This window comes from Aplidium turbinatum, chromosome 3 (genome assembly GCF_918807975.1).
Source record: "Aplidium turbinatum chromosome 3, kaAplTurb1.1, whole genome shotgun sequence".
NCBI lineage: Eukaryota > Metazoa > Chordata > Ascidiacea > Aplousobranchia > Polyclinidae > Aplidium > Aplidium turbinatum.
Genome location: NC_137474.1, coordinates 20,761,609 through 20,782,083, shown reverse-complemented (window position 1 = coordinate 20,782,083; position 20,475 = coordinate 20,761,609). Strand labels below are relative to the sequence as shown.

At 37.2% G+C, this 20,475-nt stretch overlaps 1 protein-coding gene across 1 annotated transcript; it reads left to right on the top strand.

Moving 5' to 3' along the window:
* Positions 1-2,692: 2,692 nt before the first annotated feature.
* Positions 2,693-19,922, top strand: LOC145767019 (translocon-associated protein subunit delta-like). Its single transcript, XM_082578748.1, has 5 exons — positions 2,693-2,816; positions 7,720-7,838; positions 16,827-16,954; positions 17,149-17,251; positions 19,662-19,922. Exons 1-5 carry the CDS (start codon positions 2,753-2,755, stop codon positions 19,764-19,766), a joined length of 519 nt encoding a protein of 172 aa, XP_082434874.1. The 5' UTR covers positions 2,693-2,752; the 3' UTR covers positions 19,767-19,922.
* Positions 19,923-20,475: the final 553 nt, after the last annotated feature.

Here is a 20,475-nt window from a genome sequence, read left to right as displayed (position 1 = left end):
TGTTAAGTAAAAACATCGGTTAAGCGCATACCGCTTAAAAGAATAAGTCGGATAAAAGCATCAGGATTTGCTTCCAGTTTGCATACTTCATTCATTTAATCGTATAATTATCACTAGCCCACCGGACTAGTTGCTCCCCGTTTTCACTAGCCCGCACGACTTTTCACTAGTCCGACCAGTTTACTGACTTTTCACTTGTCTGATGACGTATTAACAATAGCGATAACTACCCAGCTAACACTCAGCGTTACACACTTTGTAGTAACGTTGAATCAGCATTTGATCACGATATATTATACAGACGAAATCGGTTAATAGTATACTGCTTAAACATATCAATCGTTTATTTGAATCGGATAAAAGCATCAGGATTTGCTTCTAGTTTGCATACTTTGTTCATTTAATCGTATAATTGTGCCTGTTAGCGAAAAAAGAATGTCTCTTTTTTTGCTTCGCATTATTGTCTGCAATGTTCAAAGACGAAACGAAGCAAAAGTGAGACAGACGCATGAGCTCAAAACAAAGACAAGTGTCTGTAATCCCAGGCCATAATTTTATGTGCTAGACATCGCGCTACAAAGAACCAATTTTCGTACAGCTGGGCTTCATTAAAAATAAAGAGCACACAAAAGGAATAATCACACTAAAGAAGTTTAAATGCTTTTGATGTCATCCGTCGGCGACTGGCCTTCCAAGGAATGGACATGGACAAATTATTTCGGCTTAGAGGGAACTGTTGGAAAGCATGTCCAAAAGTTTTTTTTTTTAAATTGCTGAAAAAAAGTAACCTACTGTTGTGAAATGCAGTGCATAATTTCATTTGTGCAGTTTCGTTCAGTTGAAGAACATTGCAAATTAATTATTTTACCAGACAGCGCAAAAGACTTGAAAAAAAAAAAACTTTGCGATTTCAAAACAATGAGTGTGAGCCGTGTTTTTCTACCATACCACTATTTTCGTAGGACACGTTCCATACTCAAAACTACACAGCTGGTACGAGCTAAAAATAGCACGCTTGAATCAAAAACGTCAACGTCAAAGTTCGCGTTGTGACGTCACAGAGATCGGTGAGATTAAAAGCAGCCCGATCCCCGATTGCCTCAGTTTGCAGAAAAATGCTTTGATCATACCTGCTCAGCCAAGTCAGCAAAGCTGGTCTTTTTTGCATTGTTTCAATGTCTGCAGATGATAAATCAATGTAAAAAGGACCAGTTTTGCTGGCTGGAACATACAGCATAGTGTTTCGTAACACAAAACTAGTAAACTCTTTAAAGTTTAACCAGAATTGTAAACAGTTGTATGAAGCATCAGTTGTAATGTGCGTTGCAGCTTAGTCAGCACAGACATCTTCCCAACAATTACACCCATTCACAATAAACCTTTTTTTTTAGTAAATTGGTTAAACGAATCAATCGTATCAAAACGTCTGGCAAATAGGTGATTTGATTAACCGATTTCGTCTGTATTAAAAATTAAAATTCGTCATGTTTATGTCTATAACTTAATAAGTTAGTACTTTTGAATAATTAAAATGATTAGTTTTGATCAACAAATGTGTGGCCTACAGCTTGGATTGAAAGGAAATTATCGCGTACCGTAGCCTAGTTATTCCGACCAGCAGAAATTGTCGTTTTTACATCGTTTTAACGTCGCTATACAAAAGAAAACTTTTATTTTGTCGATTGTAAAATAGACCTACAATTAACACTTGCAAGAGCACCGAAGGCGATTTAACACGAAAGATGTTCAAAAAGTAACATGTTTCCCGAAGTTTTTACTTTAAGAGTCTCGCATTCAAAAACTTGGTTGTGATGTCACAAAAGACTCAGAAAAATATAAATTGCAGGAAACCGGCTCAGTGTGACCATGCGGATTCAGAAAAAAGTAAACAACAATACACATATAATTAAATGTAATAAAAAACAGACAAATCGTTGGATTTTCAAAAAATTGCCGAATAGGGAACTCGCCGAAAAAGGCTCTCGCCGAATAGGGAACTCGCCAAGTCGGACTCGCCGAATAGTAGCAGACCCGTAGTTCTTTAGTTATATTGCTTTGAAAAGTACCAAATCCCCCCGATCCCCCCGTTACAGGACAAGCGATTAAGCCAGTGGTTCCCAACCTGGGGCTGAATTACACCCGGGGGCTGATATGCAATACTTTTGGAGTAATGCTGCACCACTATCACGCTAAAAAATAAATGTTGTTTTCCATTACAAGCGATCACTGCAATTTTTTTCACCTGATATGCCAGCTGCAGTAACAAACAATGGTTGCCACCAGTGGCAGCTCATACAAAAGGCTGCAAAGGCTTTTGTTTGTGACGTCGCAATACATTTTGTATTTTTTGGTATGTTGTATTCCGCCAGGCTAGTTACCAGAGTTGCCAGTCCCAAAGGCGAAACAAATTAAAAATGGCACATAAGAGTAAGATTGTACCATTGTATAAATTTATACCATACTCTTTCATGCCACCTTTCATTTATTTCGCTTTTGGCTGTGAGTATTTTCCATCAAATTTTTAACGTAGCAAGAGTGAAACGGTTTTCATTCTTTTGCACTTTTATCATTTGATTGTTTATGCTGTTTGCTTTCAGCTTAACTGAAGATGATCTAGCTGATCGAAGTCAATTTTTAGTTGTTTATGATTGAACTGACTTAGTGTGAAAGTAAATTCATGTGTAGAATTTTATTCTCATCAGGTTTTTTGTATGATTGCAAAAACGTTGTACATAAGTGTGGCTACAAATTAATGATAATAAGTATGTTTTTATTCAACATTCTTTTGATTTGTTCTGCAGTAATGAACGGCATTGGTAAGTTAGTGTGAAATGTATTAAAACTAACTTGCCTTGAATGTATATTTACTAGACAATTGTGGCATTTGGGATGGGCAAATAACAAGTAGACAATAGAGTTAGACATTAGGGTGGAGTGAAAAAAGTTTTTTGTTTAAATCGAAAAAAACGGGGTTCTTAAATCCCGACAAATGACCTAAAACTTCATTAAAAATTGACTTTAGGGAGTTGCCCCCATTTTCCAGCCGGCAATCCCCCAATTTATGCGCGCGAGGGGGTAAAATTGCCTATCTCGGTAACCAATGGTCGTAGAGTCATGATATATCATATAGCTCAAAAGCTGCCAAAACATCATGTTTCTATCTGTCCTAAGAAGAAAGTTTGCTCTATTTACGATACAAAACGAGTTATAGCCAAAAAACCAAAATATACACACATTTTTGTTAAAATTCAGCATTTTTCTGACAAATTGTGATCTGTCATAAGTTTTTTGAAAAAAAAATCTGATATGTTGCACAAGATATAGTAACACACTGATAATACCGAAGATTGGGCCCATAATCCAAAAATATTCACAACACAGTCCTTTTAACATCAGTTCAAAACATCATAATGAAGCACTCACATTAAGCATAATGTTAATTGCAGCAGTGCAAAAATATCACAAGTGTTTGGTGATGAACTTGAAAGAACTCATATTCATTTTGCAAAAACAAGTTGCTTTGCCCGGTGTGACATGTTAGCGACATGGCCGAGCGGAACTGCTTGTGGTTTTCAATACTGCAGCGGCAAAGCACGAGTTTGATTACGGCTGAAGGAAGATCGTGTTTGACATATATTTGGGGGGCTGGAGACTCGAAGAGTGGTAAACTCATATCCCAGTCGCCCCCAAACTTAACGTTTTTTCATAATTTCGTTGATTTGTAATTCCTCAGTTGAAATATTTCAAGTGTGAGCTTTGCTAATCCTAAAAGGCTCTGTTTTTAAAATGACAATTCAGGCTTTCTGATGGCACAATAATCACAAAAGAAAATTGAATAGGTATGTCAATTGGATTAAAACAGCTTATTTAAAATGCATTTTTGTGTCAAATTTTTTCATCAGTTGACGAGACTTAACTTTTTGGCGAATGAGTCCATCTCGTCTTTCAAATCCTGAAACTTGTGCTGATGCTTCTGTTACGAGCTTCACATGTCGTTCCACTGTTTGATTGTGGCATGGATAAAACAAAATCAGAGGCTTCTCGCGACATTCTTCCAACTCTGCATCGGTTAAGTGCTCAATTGCTGGAGAAAGTTGTTGATAAGGTTCAATATCAACTAACTCATGGTATGCCTTTGCTTCCAAGTTCAACTTTGGAACACAGAACAAACGAATTGGACTGCAGTTCAATGGGTTGGAACTGCTATGACTTTCGATGTCCATAAGTGAATTTGTTTCAGCAGCATGTTTGCGAATTGCAAGCACCTTGGTCACACCCTTATTTCGTATGTCTTCATTATCATCCCCCAGCATTGCAATCAGAATATTTTCGGGCTGTGCGAAATAACCGTTTCTTGTCACCACATTCAAAGCAATTTCCCGAACGTTTTGGTCAGAAAAATTCAAAACTCGTTGAATCAAGTTGAAAAAGTTTATGGATCCATTTGTTATATGGTTGTTTAGCTTGATTTCAAACCAAGTCGGAAAATATACTTCAAGGCAAAAACGAACCAAAATCTCCAGGTTCAAAGGCGGTTCATCCACTGTCACATAATAACGTAAAATTCTGCATCCCAAAGTTAGCCATCCTGAATGCACAACTGGTCCAACCTCCAAATAAGCCAGATCATCAACGTTTCCTTCAATAATTGCCCAGCAAATTTTATAAGCATAGAACTGGTCCGTACTTAAGTCATTCACAACTTCGGATGGGAGCTTTGGAAAGGCCAAAAGTGGTGGCGAGAGCTCTTTGAATTGAGTAATTGGCCAACAGGATTGTCACAATCAAGGTGCAATGCCTCGCGATGGCTTGCTTTGTATCTTCAACGAATGTGCTATTTTCATTATGGAATTCTGGTGCGTTGTGTTATTATCGGTTATGACCTGAAGTAACCTCTGATTGAGAAATTTGTATTATGTAACGTATTTCTAGAATCATCTGTAAGCATGCAAATCTAGAAGGTTCTGTTGTTTTTCATGATTTCTGAGCGTCGTTTGTCATGACGTCATAAGGTTGTTTATCAGTAAATGTCCGATTGCGAAATCGTTATTATGTAAGAATCTTCTTGCGAACGTGACATTCTTTAGACTTCTATAAGCTTCTGCTTGTTGACATTTATTGCAACTTGACAGAACAATGTGACATTACGTAACCTTCTCGATGTTACCAGACCGAAGCCACCTTCTATAAATAGTGGTGTAGTTTGTGTAATGTTATATTCTGAGATTATTATTATGGTGATTGTTATGAGTTGATTATGAGAGGTGTGCTATGAGTTGTGGATTGGTAGTTGATGCAGAAATTAGAGTTATTTGAAAAGCCGTTCGTTAAAGTTCTTCAAGAAGTCAGATTATCATTTCGCTAGTAGAATTATTCGACATTTAATTGACTGCTTTTCGGTTGACCCATCAAACTACGTCATTGAATCTTTCCAAGTCTTTTTCCTGGTAAGAGATAGAAAGAAATCGTGACAAGGATACAGTTCCATGTAGTTTTTTCCAATTGGACCTGCAAATGTGTCTGGGCCACTTGTAACACCATCAAGACCTGCAAACACATGTCCCAAAGGCAATTCATTAGCTGTAGCCTATGTAGCAGACATACTATCCATTGAAATTGCTTATTCAGCAACTCTTCCAGGCCTCGAATGCATCCGTTGTGTTTTCCTGTCATTGATACAGTGCCATCAGTACCAACAACTGCCAGTTTATTTTGCAATTCTGTACCTTGTAATGAATTGAATAGATGTTGAGCTATGGTTCTGCCCTTGCCATCTTCAGGTGAAAAGTGGGTGAGGTAATAACTCCCCGGCTCGCCAACTGCAGTATAGTGTTCTTCCAATTGAACAGATCTGTAGTGCTTTTCGTTTGGACCTTGAACAATCGTTTGTGTTGTATCTTTACGTCCATCAAAGTATAGACCATTCACTATAGCCTACTGAAATTTTGTTGCTCTTCTTGCCGTAGTTCCTCCCTGCATCTTTCACATTTGGTATTATCAGTGTGTTACTATATCTTGTGCAACATATCAGATTTTTTTTTCAAAAAACTGATGACAGATCACAATTTGTCAGAAAAATGCTGAATTTTAACAAAAATGTGTGTATATTTTGGTTTTTTGGCTATAACTCGTTTTGTATCGTAAATAGAGCAAACTTTCTTCTTAGGACAGATAGAAACATGATGTTTTGGCAGCTTTTGAGCTATATATCATGACTCTACGACCATTGGTTACCGAGATAGGCAATTTTACCCCCTCGCGCGCATAAATTGGGGGGTTGCCGGCTGGAAAATGGGGGCAACTCCCTACAGTCAATTTTTAATGAAGTTTTAGGTCATTTGTCGGGATTTAAGAACCCCGTTTTTTTCGATTTAAACAAAAAACTTTTTTCACTCCACCCTATTAGACATATATATATAACAAATATGTAACAGTAGACAGTTTCTGCAGATTGTGTAGAGATGGGCAAATAAGAATGCCAGATTTGATTGAAACATAAAATGGAATTGGATTCATGCTTCATTTTAAAATCATTTTTATCACTTCACATTCACATTATTTATCATTGATGGATTGATTAGCATCACAGTTGCCGGTTTTAAGGTTCTTATTGCAGCGCTGTGATACTCTCATTTAGGAGCTGTGAGTAATTGGCTTAGTTCGACGTCATTGACCTAGAATTACTTCGATCAACAATTTGATTGCATTTAGTTGATGTGATTTTGCAATTTTTTTGGTTAATTCTTCAGATCAGACCTTGATGACAGATACAGGCCTCGAAATTCGTTTTTGTTGACAGCGGACAAACGTGTCAGGTCTGAGCAGCTATCTCGGCGGACAAGTTAAGTCTCACGGCGGACACACTTGTTTTAGCGTCGATCATCATGTTTAATCACAATCAATCAGTTATCTTGATAATTCTTCGCTACTTTCTGCTGTGCAAAGTATCGCTAGGCTTTTTTCTTTGGGTTCATTTTTGCGTGTCGTGTGAGCGAAAGTGAATTTTCCCTGGGCTTTTTCTTTCTTACGGTAATACCAAAACTTCACAAATTTTGCTGCATCTTGCTGTGGCCTAATAGCATACTCGCATAATCTAATTTTGTAACCAAACTTGCTTTATCAATATTACTCGGAGATCAAAGCCAGACATTGTGATGTAGGACTTGAACTAAGTTGCGCGTGATTAGTGTGGAAGTAGTACTCCCATCGATTCTTAGCGAAGAATTCAGCTTTGTTATGCTGATTCAATGTCATCAATCGTTGAAGCAACGTAAAAAACGAAAGTTTTCCTGCTTGAATGGAAGCTAAGAGATACAGTATTCACATTTTCTAGATGCGGGAGAAATTATATTCTCCCAACAATTGTTTGTGCTATGCGATGACAATTTGTATCGCTAGTTCCTATGTTACTTCTACTCTTCTAGGCGGACAAATATGACCGACCTAGATGGTACTTTCCGCGGACATCGCATGCTGTGGCGGCGGACGTGTCCGCCGTAAATTTCGAGGCCTGGGGAACTCGCCGAAAAAGGCTGTTGCCAAATCTGGAACTCACCGAAAAAGGCCATTCCGCTATTCTACAGTAGAATAGACTCAAACCCTCCACTATTCAAAAATGCCCATCCCTAACCTTATGCAATTAACACTCTTTCCGCTTATGATTTATGAGTTATTGGTAAAAATTTTTGATGTATTAATCCATTGATGTGTTTCTTGTAGTGGCTTTATGTGTCAACCCCAACGTAGTTTCTACGTACTACACAAGCACAGACCAGAAGCTCAGCAAAGACACAGCCTTCATTGTGGAATTTAATGTGGAATGTACAAACAAAGTTGATGTAATTTTATGATCTTAATAATTAACATTATAGTTCAGTTAATTTAACAGTTTTTTTTATTACATTCATAACATGTATGTGCTATGTATGTCTTATGTTATTGTCTATATGTCTTATGTTATTATGTGATTTCATTAGAGTAGTTTGAATATTTTCTGGGGACAAAATTTTAAGTGGTCTGTTTAAAATCTTGCATAACTTAGTACTAGCCTTCAGTAGTGGATATAGAAAGTATTTGAGGTGCACCGGGTTGAGTTTAAAAAAATTGAAAGTTGTAAGTAAAAACTGACTGTGGGAAAGTGGAGTTCCAAAGAAACAACTACATTGGTGCCGGGTCTGGAGCAATGTTCCCTATAACAAAATTTTACATTGAGTAAATCATCTTTTGTTTTAAATATGCATATTATATTAATACTTTAAAGCTACATCTGCAGAGTAGTTTGCAAGTAAATTACAAAGCTTAGTTAAGTGTTATAAATAATTTCATCTAAGATAGAATGCCAGTGTTTAATAAGCATAGCCTATATTGCATTAAAATACGAGAAAAGTGCACAATTATATAAATCAGCTTCTCTTTGTTTTTGTCCATTTTTGATGACTATACACTTTTCGTTTTCACTTGATCATCTGTATTGCGATGCTGTAATCTCTAGTCTAGACTGACTTGGCTATCACTAATTGAATGGTATCAGTAGCGGATCTAAGGCAAAATAATTCCGACCAGAGATTTCTGTGGATGTCCTTGGTTATGGCGTGCATTTGTACTTTTCCCTCTGAAATTTTAACAAAATCTATCTTATTGTGTTAGCTTTTTGAATATTTTGTTGCCCAATAATGCTTTGTGTTAACAACTCACACATTTTAATGTTGACAAGTTTTAAACAGACAAGTTTTGATGTTGAAATTCAAATGCTACCGAAACGTAAATTTTTCACTATTAAGAGAAGGTTGGGTTTTTTAGAAAGTTGTATGTTTCATATTTTTGTTTCGTAATAGGTTGAGTTTTGCTTTTAAAAATCGTCCGAGGTGTCCTCATCTTCCCCTGTAAGCGGCTCTATAAAAATGCACGTTTTTACCTCATACTAGCGGTGGGACCCCGGAAATCCCGGGATTTTAGCCCATTTTTCTGATCCCTATCCCGGAATTAATTTTATTAAAATCTCGGGATTTCCAGAAAACACCTACAAAGCTGATGCAGCGCTATATTGCCTGACGCTTATATTATTTTGGTTTTAAAGCAGCTTGAAAACAAGCTTTAGGTTTCGAATCGACGAACGTCACAATGTCGAACGGGTTCACCTTTTTAGGTACCTCAAAAAACCTTCCTACATTAATCAACCGCAGGATCAGCTTGGTCATGAAATAAAACGTAAGAAAATTGCTGCCCTGGCCACGAACATTCTTCAAAGAGTGTTCCCAAGCTGAACCGTTGAATTGGATCGAGGCTCTACTAAACAGCATGAAGAATAAAGATGCCATTACAGAAGATAGTAGCGATGACGCTGAAATGACTAGCTCTTCGTAGCAGAAGATGAAAGTGAAGAAGCACAAAACTGTGATGTCAACGCTCGAGTAATGCAAAAAGAAATGCTGCTATTGGAAGCAAGCAAAAAAAGGCCAGAAAACCTGAACGATTTATAGTAGCAATGTAAAGTATTTAGCCAACATCTGTTGAGGCTGAACAAGTGTACGTACATTTTCAGCTCTTAGATATTTTGCCCGCAAAATTAGAAATCGTCTTAACGATGATGCTCTCATGTTTTTGCTTCAGTATACCATAAATAAATGTGGTTTGTGTAGTACCTGTACTGTGTACCATGTGGTTTGTGTATGTGTATTTTCCATGTTTTTTTTTGGTTTGTGATGGCGAAAGTGACCAAGTGCCCTCCCTGGATCCGCTACTGCTATCAAAACTAAAAGCATTTTTTAATATTTGTTAACTGTTTTTACAAGATTTCACAAGATTTCCTGCCCCTGAAAGACCTAGTATACACAAGCAAACGTTGAAAAACAAAACATGTTTTTTCACTTTCATTGCAAAAACAAGCACATAAAAATGTGAAATAATAATACTTAGTGTCTATAGACATTTTAATTGCCAAAGTAAGATTAATTAGCGTTATATTATGCGTTATATAATTAGCGTTAGCGTCCGAATGGCTAAACTTTCGCTACCGTCGCCCACTTGGCCCGTCGCCAACTTGGGTTGTCACCCAAGTGGGTATCGCCCAGATGTCGTGTAGCCTACCGGAAGGCAATGAGGCGCCAAGTTTCTCTGTTGTGAGATTTTTCTACTGCCATTGTGAAATTAAGTCTTGACTAGTCTTCAATATCATTAGTCCAAATTTTTGGTGGTCCCTATGTCGTTTGCCATTTATTTTTCCTTCTAGTAGTTGTCTTTGAATAGAATTATCGCGAGTCATGTGGCCAAAATGTTTCAATTTTTTTGATTTAATTGTTTGTAGAATTTCCATTTTGGTTTGTATTCTGGATAGTACATCTTTGTTTGTGATCTTATCCTTCCATGAAATTTTAAACATTCCTTAATAAATCCACATTTCAAATGCCTCAAGTCGTTTAACCATTTGTGATGATAGTGTCCATGTTTCTGCATTGTAAAGTAACATAGTCCATTATGTAGCATTTCCTAATTCGTTTTCGAGTGTTGATGTTAGTTTTGCGTGTTCATGTCTTTTTCATTTTATGTGTCAAACCAATATGTTTATGATAGTTCAATATGCTATTTCAATTTAGACATAGCAATGGTTCAATGAATTGAATTGTGATGTGTTGAATGTATTGATAAATATTCATAAACCTACTTAAGGTTTTACACCTAAATAACATAAACCTTCTTAATACATTCATCATACTACTAAAACTGGAGAGTAATTTTTTTATAAGACAAGAAATGGTGTGTAATGCCATCTCTCAGATTTTTACAATTTTTGAATATGTGAAATAGAATGTATATACGAGGACAACAAAAAAAAAATTATCAAAATCAGAATTGTACTTTTCAAAATGTCGCACATTAAAAATATATGATTTTTAATTGTCACGCCTGAGCGATTTCATTGATTTTTCTTTTTTCTCAAGATCTAGTAGTAGGAATACAGTGAAAATTGGTTTTCTACCATTTTCGGGGTCAAGGAATTCAAAAATGTTGTCCTTGAAATGATTAACACAAACAAAATATCAAAAAATTTGATTTTAAATTTTTTTAAGCACGCTACCACCAGGAGGCGCCCCAGGAATGGTGACAAGTAAAATCAATTTTTTTTTTTTGAAAATCAATCTTCGTTGATGTGCCATTCCAGTAAACATAAGGAAAACAAGGCCCCAGCTTGTTTTAAGGTGCTATAATGCAGAAATAATAATGATAGTAAAAAAAAAAAAAAAATCCAGTGCCGCATCACCACAGCAAAAAATGGTAAAACACTAATTACAGATAAACATAATAGACTATATGTAAGATTCACACACACATAAGGACAAACACTACTACACAGTCTGATTACATACATATTTTCAATTAACATTTTTATGTAGGTAGCTTGTAAAATTGACCTCTTGTTTGTGTTCAAGCTTTATTTTTACTGCAAAAAGTTTCTTGAGCAGATAACAACCTTATAAAACAACTATATTCAAATTAATAAGTTACGAAATGCAAATATGCACTTACTGTATTTCTAAAGTACATTTCAGGTTACAAATTAGCATGAGCTGTAGGCCTAAATCAGACATAAGTGTGTTGTCCTGACTTTCTTGATTAGGAGCATGACAGTCTAACCGGTGTTCTCTTCTAACTGCTTGCCGAAACTTCATCTTGTTTTGAAGCTCAGTTTTTCCAATCCTTTGAAGTTCTTCATTTTTTACTTGTAATTATTTTCTATTGTATGAATTTCAAAAACCTCATCAGTACATGTTTACCTCAGTTGATAGTCATTTATAACTTCTCTTTACATTCGAATTGCTGCCATGTAATTCATTTCATCTTGAGTGAGTTTGTACTGCCTCCCATTGATTGTTGTTGGAACTTGCAGTTTCAGCAAAGTGCTATCCAATGGAACTCAACAAGAATCCTCTGGTATTGCCATTGGCCAGTAAAACATCTGTGAAAGACCAATGGTGAAAGCTTCTTGTCCCATTGACAGTTTGTCCCTTGATATATCTATCTTGTAGTAGACTGCGTGTTTCTTCAATATCCGCTTTAAGAAGGAGACAAAAAGTTATCTTAGGCATTGTGTGAGAGCAGTGGTTGTATGCTGCTTCAGCAGATAAAATTTTGTTGGATGGAGATGCAGTAAGACTAGCGTTGGTCAGCTTTCGCTTCACACTACCCCCAATTCGGTCACAAGGTGACTTTCCGTGACTTCTGGCAAAGAAGGACCAAGATGCTTTTATGCCAAAGTCTGAGTGATGGTATGTCAGGTTCAGAAAGTTTTTGAAGTTTTTATACTGTCCACCACAGCCATCAGAGAAGTACTCAATATGTGTTAGTTGAGGATGTTGAAGTTTCAAATGTGTAATAAGATGTTTCTGTAGGTTGTACACAAATGATGTATCAGGTGTTACATCATCAGACATGAAACACAAGGATTGCTTTCTGACTTGAAATATTGTTGAATCAATGTCACGAGTATAAACTGCAATGGGGTGAATTGTGCATTGTTCCTTGCACCAGTGATAACTTTGGATTTCATTTTGAACTACAAATTCATAATTTTCTGCAAAGTCTGTCAAAACAATTGCTTCATGTGGCTCCAATGTCAATTTTTGTCATTTCAAATAGTTAGCTTGTGACTTTGCAATATAAGAATGTGCTGTCAGCTTGTTGATTGCAGCAATAGTATCTTCAATGAGTTCCTCCTTAATATATACCATTGTTTTGAAATCTGATCGGTCAGTAGAAGTCCATTGTTCTACCAAAAAGGTCTCAGTCTCATCATATGTAGTCAAATTATCAAATAATTTACGTTTCAAAGCAGCCAAACCAGGACAACTTGGACAGCGATAATTTATGCAATTTTTGTTTGTCACTTCACATACAAGAACACTCATCATTTCTTTGCTTGGCAGACCACATGCTGAGGCAAAGAGCTCTGCGTTTTGATGCATGCGACAAACACATACATTGTGAGTTCCAGAAGCTCCTGGTGAAACACACCATTTAGGTTTTAAAGACCAAAATTTGGAAAAACTAATTTTCAGTGTTGGATTTTGCTCTCTAAAGATATTGTAAAGTTCCCAGCCTGACCCTAGTAACAACCAGTTTTGATGATAAACATTTTTTTGTATGCTTACTTTGTCCTTCATGCCTGGCAACATACGAGATGTTTCATCAGTTTCAAAAAAATCCAATAATTTTTGTTGCATCTCAGCTGGAGTACCAATTCTTTGTTTTCGATCATGCCGACCCAAAATTCCTTCTTTTTCAATATTTCTAGCTTTGTAGATTGAGTACGTGGAGCAACCAAAATAAGTTGATTCTTTTTCAGCAGACCAAGACTGAGGAGTTAGGGTCAGAATTTGTAATTTGTCAGAAAACTTTTTTGTGTTGTGAAATTTAATCTTTAATTTTGCTATGAGACTGTTTAAATCCATGCTGTCATGTATATAGTTTTTTAACTTTGTCTCTTAGTTCAAGGTCTTGGGAGTTTGCTGTCTCTAGATCAGTGGTTCCCAACCTTTTTTGGTGTCGGGGCCGAATTTCAAACTTCAGAGTACGTATAGAGCCGCATGAAAACACTCAAGTAATTAACGTGTGCTTTAGCGGATAGCCTATGTGTGCTTTAAGCGTGCTTTGTGCTAATTGGTATTGGTTGCAAATTATTGGGCTTGTCTTTGTGTTGATTTGCCTGTTTTGGGCTTGTTTCTTAGATTCACTTTCTTGTTTTCAAAAAAACAACCTGACATCACTGTGTAAGATGTAAAATGAAAATTTCACTGACAATGCAACCTCTACGACCCAACGACGGCATGGCCCGTTTCGGCTAGTATTCGGCTACTATTCGGCTGGTCCGATTCGGCTGGTCCGATTCGGCTAGTCCGATTCGGCTAGTTCCCTATTCGGGTACAGTCTTTCTCCGCTAGTTCCCTATTCGCCAAATTTTTGAAAATCCAACCATAATCCTTCTGTAATCCAACAAAATCCTTCCGTAAATCTAACGAACCAGCCGAAAAAGACTGCAGCCGAATCGGACTAGCCGAATCGGACCAGCCGAATCGGACTAGCCGAATCGGATCAGCCGAATCGGACTAGCCGAATAGTAGCAGACCCACACAACGACAATACAGTTTGTAAACAATTTTGACTTCGCAAACAATTTTGACAAGTCACGAAATAATCGCCCTATAGTTATTACAAATGGATTTTTTTATGGGATTTTCAGAGGTCAACGAGAGCCACAAGAAGGCTAGCTTGGAGCCGCATGCAGCTCTAAGAGCCGCGGTTGGGAATCACTGCTCTAGATCATTGGGATTCAAGCCAGACACTACAGCAAATTGTGACGTTAGCTTTCTTTTGCATTTTTGCAATTTTTTGGGAACATACTATTAGTTTTTGGTGCTTGGGTTTGCTGTGCAATGGCACCAGTGGAGATTCATTCAATAGTGCGAAACTGTCATTTAAGTTTGCTGTAGATGCTTCCTTTTCTGCATTGAGAACTGCACTTTGAAGTTCCTTTGTGATTGGAGATGCACTCGACTCACCTTCAAAAATACTACTATCAAAATCAATTGCCATGTTTCCTGGTTTGGTGAAACAGCGGCTGCAAAGCTTTTGTCCTGGAACAACATTTAAGTTTCCAAAACTTCTCAGTTTTTTTGCCAATTCAAGCCCAATTGTGCGTCTACTCTGAGGAAGAGGTTTTGAAGATGCATCAACCTCATGTATTTCAAAAATGTTGCAGCATTTTTTTTAATTTATCAGAGAATTTTTTTTTAATTGCCGCATTTCATGATGTGCACAAATCACAGCATCATCAGCTCTGTCCACACCAGACCTCCACCATAGTAGCTCCTGATCTTCTTCTGACAACTCCTTTACTAGCTTCACTTCATTTTCTACCTCATCTATCTTATCTTCCACATTGCACCATTCTTTCCAAATATTTCAAAAATAGCACTTGTCATTTGATCTTAACATTTTAACTGTAATCTTAAATTAATATTGCAAATATATTTTTCATTAATAATTGCTTAGTTAGTGTACACTCTTTATCTTCTCAACCTCTCTCAGTTTAACAATAACTTCTTTTTTGCTGGAATCCAAACAGACATCGACAATCATTAATCATTTTCAAAGCATTTTCTAGAATGAGCTCTTTATTATCTGCTATTCAAGTTCTGCAGCTCTTCTTATCTCATAATGATCATTGTTTCCCAAAGGTGCATTCTCTGTTTGAAGCATAATGTTAATGCCAAGCAAGTCAGGTAGATACAGTCTATCTTAGAAGTCTTTCTAATTACCAAGTTACAATCTAACAGCTTAATGACTTGACTACCTTGTTAACTGGGCTGAGTGAGACTCAACTCAAAGTAGGTTAAAGATGTGCATTACCAGTATATTTAAATGCTTTAGCTGTTCATGCAAATAACTTTAATTGTTGACCTTTTGCTTATCTATACTCACAGCTGAAAATTGAAAATGGTTTAACTTGCAAATATGTTGTCAGCACACAAAACAAAGGCATATATTTCCATGTATCAGTAGGCTGCACTTTAGAATTGAGTTCAAAATATACCCTGAACTCAACAGGCTTGGGGCACCTGAAAACAAGCTGGGGCCTAGTTTTCCTTATGTTTACTGGAATAGCACATCAATAAAGAATAACTTACAAAAAAAAAGTTATGATTTTACTAGTCACCATTCTTAGGGCGCCCTCTGGTGGTAGCCTACTTAAAAAAATTTAAATTCAAACTTTTCGATATTTTCTTTGTTGCAATCATTTCAGAGACAACATTTTTGAATTCCTTGACTCCTAAAATGGTAGATCACCAATTTTCACTGTTCTCCTACTACTAGATCTTAAGAAATAAGAAAAAACAATGAAATCGCTCATGCGTGACAATTAAAAAACACAAATTTTTAATGAGTGACATCTCGAGAAATACAACTCGGATTTTGATAATTTTTTTTTTATTCAGCTCCCATATACATTGTCTTTTACATATGTGGAAATCATAAAAATCTGAGAGGTGGCATTACAAAATCCTCATAAAATTTCTTGTCTTATAAAAAAATGACTCTGGATTTAGTAATACTTGCCAGACAAAATTTATTAATCTTGCGTGCAAAATATCCCAAACAAAAATGATGCAACATTGCATCATTTTTATTTTAGGATGTAAAGTTTATGACATAACTATCGAAATAAAAACGGCACTATCATCATCATAATCCATCGTCGGTTTGTTCCCCACTAGTGGGGGTGGCCGATTGTTTCCGCGCAGTTGTTTCCGCGCACTATATCTGTTGTTAAGCTACTACCACTGTAATTAATTGTTAAACAATGTGACGCAGCTTAACAATCGAAATAAATGCATCACTGTAGCAAAACCCAAGCAAAATTGCCATGTTTCTCTTTTTTTTGTCCAAAAATGAGCAAAAACATGTTTTTTCAAAATAACTCATTTTCTGTTGCAGTCAGCGCTTCATATTGTATTTAAAACAACAAATAGGAAATCGTCCCTTCCGGTCATTTTGACGCAAGTTTCAAATCTCTAGCTCTTACCATATTCGTGATAAGGCTAAAATAGCAAAAAACCGCTAGCTGGCACATCAAAATGACGTCATAATGAAAACATAACGTCATTTTTGAAATCAATAACGAAAATCCAGTCAGAATTTGACCCCAACCTTTTTTTTCTGAAAAGTATCCTATAAAGTAGGACACCATAAATTGTGGTTGTTTGGACCTGAATTATATTCAAGTTATGCAAGTATGCATGGTCTACTGTTTATAAATTAATCTGTTCTTGCAGGAACTGGCCCTATATGCCGAAGTGGACGGGCTCCAGTACCCGGTGACTAGTTCCACCGAGGGCAGCAAGTACCAGGTCAGCTGGTCGGTCAAGGAAAGGCTCACGCAAGCTCGTACTTATGACGTCAGGTGTCTGGCAACATAACAATTGATTAACCACTCGGTCGGATAGCAAACGTTTTGTGGTAGCAACAATACCGGAAGTACAGTACATGGCTATTGCAATGATTGAAGAGTTTAAAGTTCAGAAAAAGCTATTTTGGTTTAAAATTGCTTCCGATGAGGCGTACTTCTTCACTAATGTCTGATCTTTTACCATTCAGGGTTTTCAACGAGGAGGGCTACAATAACCTGAAGAAGGCCATCCGGACTGGCCAGGACGTGGCCTCGATCAAGGCTCTTTTCATTATCGACTTCAAGCACCCGGTAAGCGTAATAACTTAATCACCTATCAAATCTGCACGTTTTGGAATTATGTTCAACTTGGCTGTTGCTAGACTGACGATAATTTCCATCGGTGTCTTGTGAAACTTGTAAACAGCGTCCTGGACAACTAGCTTTGCCACTCAACCACAGCCTAGAATTGCAGCCCCCTCGCAGGTCTCGAAATTCGTTTTTTCTGACGGCGGACACACCAGTTTAAAGCCTGGTCTACACTACAAGCCCGAAAAGTGCAAACGCTTGCATTGTCCAACCTCGACTGACTAAAAACTGTCTACACTGGCAAAATTGATCTTGCGACCGTGTGCATTCAAGCGCTAACAATGTCACTTTCTGCTTGGGTACGTCAACTGGCTGGAAATTTGCCTTCAATTGATTCAAACTTATCAATCAAACGCATCCATCACTGTACTGACACAGTGTAATAGGTCAGGGATATCTAAACAAGGGGATACGAAGGCTTTTATTACGTCTGACAGTAGAAGGGCTTTTGTTTATCGTAAATAATCTGTGTTTATCGTAAAATGACAATTGGCACCGATAGTAGTTTAATAAATCTTGTTATGATAACTTGCATTGCGTTATTAACATCAGGCCTGGATATTCACAGCATGCTCGTGGTTGCTTGTTAATTCAACTACCCATATACAGTACTTGCTTTACATCCAGCCTCCGGCAAAGGCTTTTATAAAAAACAGCTTACTGGGAACTTTTCAACTGTCTTTGTAAACAAGTATTCTTTAAATATACTCTACGTAACATTTGCTAACTGTAGTCTGTAGCTCATTGTACCAGCTGCACTACAAAACTTTCTACGATTTCAAAAAGAACCACATGTTTAAAGCACTACAAACTACCGCCCTGGTAGTGTCATGAGAATAAGGCAATCGTTGCGAGCCTTCATATCCCCTTCTCTAGATATCCCTGTAATATGTCAACTGAAAATAATCCAGAATAGTATTGTAGACCTAGAGCTATCCTATAACTTGTAGAGTTGAACCCTGCAATCAATGCAAGGCTAGCAGGTAGGCCAACCCAGGTTTGACCAAAAGCCTGATGAGTGATGAAGTACTACCTGAACCTGACCAACAGCTATGAAAGATAGTATGAATCAGTCTAAGAGATAGGACTATCATACTAGCTGGAAGTTCAACTTTAATCATACCAAAAGCCTAGTGAGGTGCTACCTTAACCAAACTAACAGCTACGTAGACCTATGTAAGACTTTTTTAAACCCAACCTTTAAATTTTTATCTACACACACCAACTAACCTATTAACTGAAACAGAGTACCATCCTGCCAGAAAACTAAAACTGCCTTTCCACCAAAGTTCCAAAACATGCCTAGACCTGAGCTCAAACTAAATTTTGCGCCAGAACCTTGGTCAAGCGAATCTCTGCAGAGCCTAAAAAAAGCTCGCGATGACCAGATATTTTCAGGCCGACGGCGGCGCTACTGCCGAGAGAAGCTTTGTGTTAAATAAACAAAGAATGAGCCACGCTCAGCTCAAAATATTTTGTAGTGTAGACCAGGCTTTAGCGTCGATCGTCATGCTTAAATCACTCTATCTTGATAATTCTTCGCCATAGCCATGTAGCATTGTAGCTGCTTAATACGCCGCATAACTGATTAACTTCCACCGAACGAGGTCGTGTGGCTTCTTGCCTCACAATGCTCTGGGCACGAGTCGGAAAACTTCTACACTAAGGCTACTATTTTCTGCTGTGCACAGTTTCACTAGGCTTTTTTCTTTAGGTTTAATTTTGTGTGTCATGTGAGCGAAAGTGAAATTTCCCTGGATCATTTCTTTCTTACTGTAATACCAAAACTTAACAAATTTTGCTGCATCTTGCTGTAATAGCCTACTCGTATAATCTAATTTTGCAACCTTGCTTTATTAATATTACTCGGAAATCAAAGCCAGACATTGTAACGTAAGACTTGAACTAAGTTCTCGCATGATCAGTGTAGAAGTATCGGTACTCCTGGGCATCGATTCTTAGCGAAGAATTCAGCTTTGTTACGCTGCTTCAATGTCAGGAAAAAGAAGAATGTCATCAATAGTTGAAGCAACATAAAAACTGAAAGTTTTCCTGCCTGAATGGAAGCTAAGGGATACAATATGAACATTTTCTAGATGCGGGGGAAATTATATTCTCCAACAATAATTATTTCAACATTATTGTTCGTGCTATGCAATGACGATTTGTATCGCTCCTGTGCTATTTCTCGGCGGACAAATATGACCGATCTAGATGGTACTTCCCGCGGACATCACTTGCTGTGACGGCGGGCATGTCTGCGGTGTCCGCCGTGAATTTCAAGGCCTTTCCTGATTTATGAGGTTCATGGACTTGCTATTTCTTGCTTGACAATGATGTAACGTTTTTTCAGGGTCTATCGTCGGGGCTCATCGTACGATCTGAGCTTTTCGCCCTGGCTGCTGTATCATTGCTATTCTACCTCGTTTGCCAAGAAAGAGCAGCAGTTTTTGCTTGAGATCATCGTCCCTCCCAAAGAGATTCCTAATGAAGCAGATTACTTTTACATTGCCAAATAGTGAATTGCAAGTTACACTGATTCTGATCAACCGAGACAAGCAGTATAATTTGGATGATTACACGATTAAGATTTCCAATAAAATATCGCCCCCTGCGGAAAGTGTGATTTATGTTTTGTTGACACTAGGTATGATGTATTGCCTTGGTCATGGTTTAATTTGATGCCTGAAATGTTCACCTATATTGGGGTGCGTTTGGGACGTTCGTTTCTAAAATACAATCCCTTTTTTTCATTAGCTCTGATTTGAGATATGGCGAACGTGACGCGACATGCTGCCGAGTTTTCAAATAGGGTAATGCGGGGCAAGACTAGTCACATTTTGGTATTATTGTGTATATCTTCACGTAAAGTTAAAAATGTCTCAATTTTTAGTGTTAAACAGTTATACTAAGGCTTCCTTAAACAAGATAGCAAAAAAAACTGAAATTTATATTTAAGTTATTGTCACGATTTCTTTCTATCTCTTACCAGGAAAAAGACTTGGAAAGATTCAATGACGTAGTACTTTAATGGGTTATAACCGAAAAGCAGTCAATTAAATGTCGAATAATTCTACTAGTGGAATGATAATCTAACTTCTTGAAGGACTTTAACGAACGGCTTCTCAAATAACTCTAATTTTGATCAGAAATTATATCAGTATCAA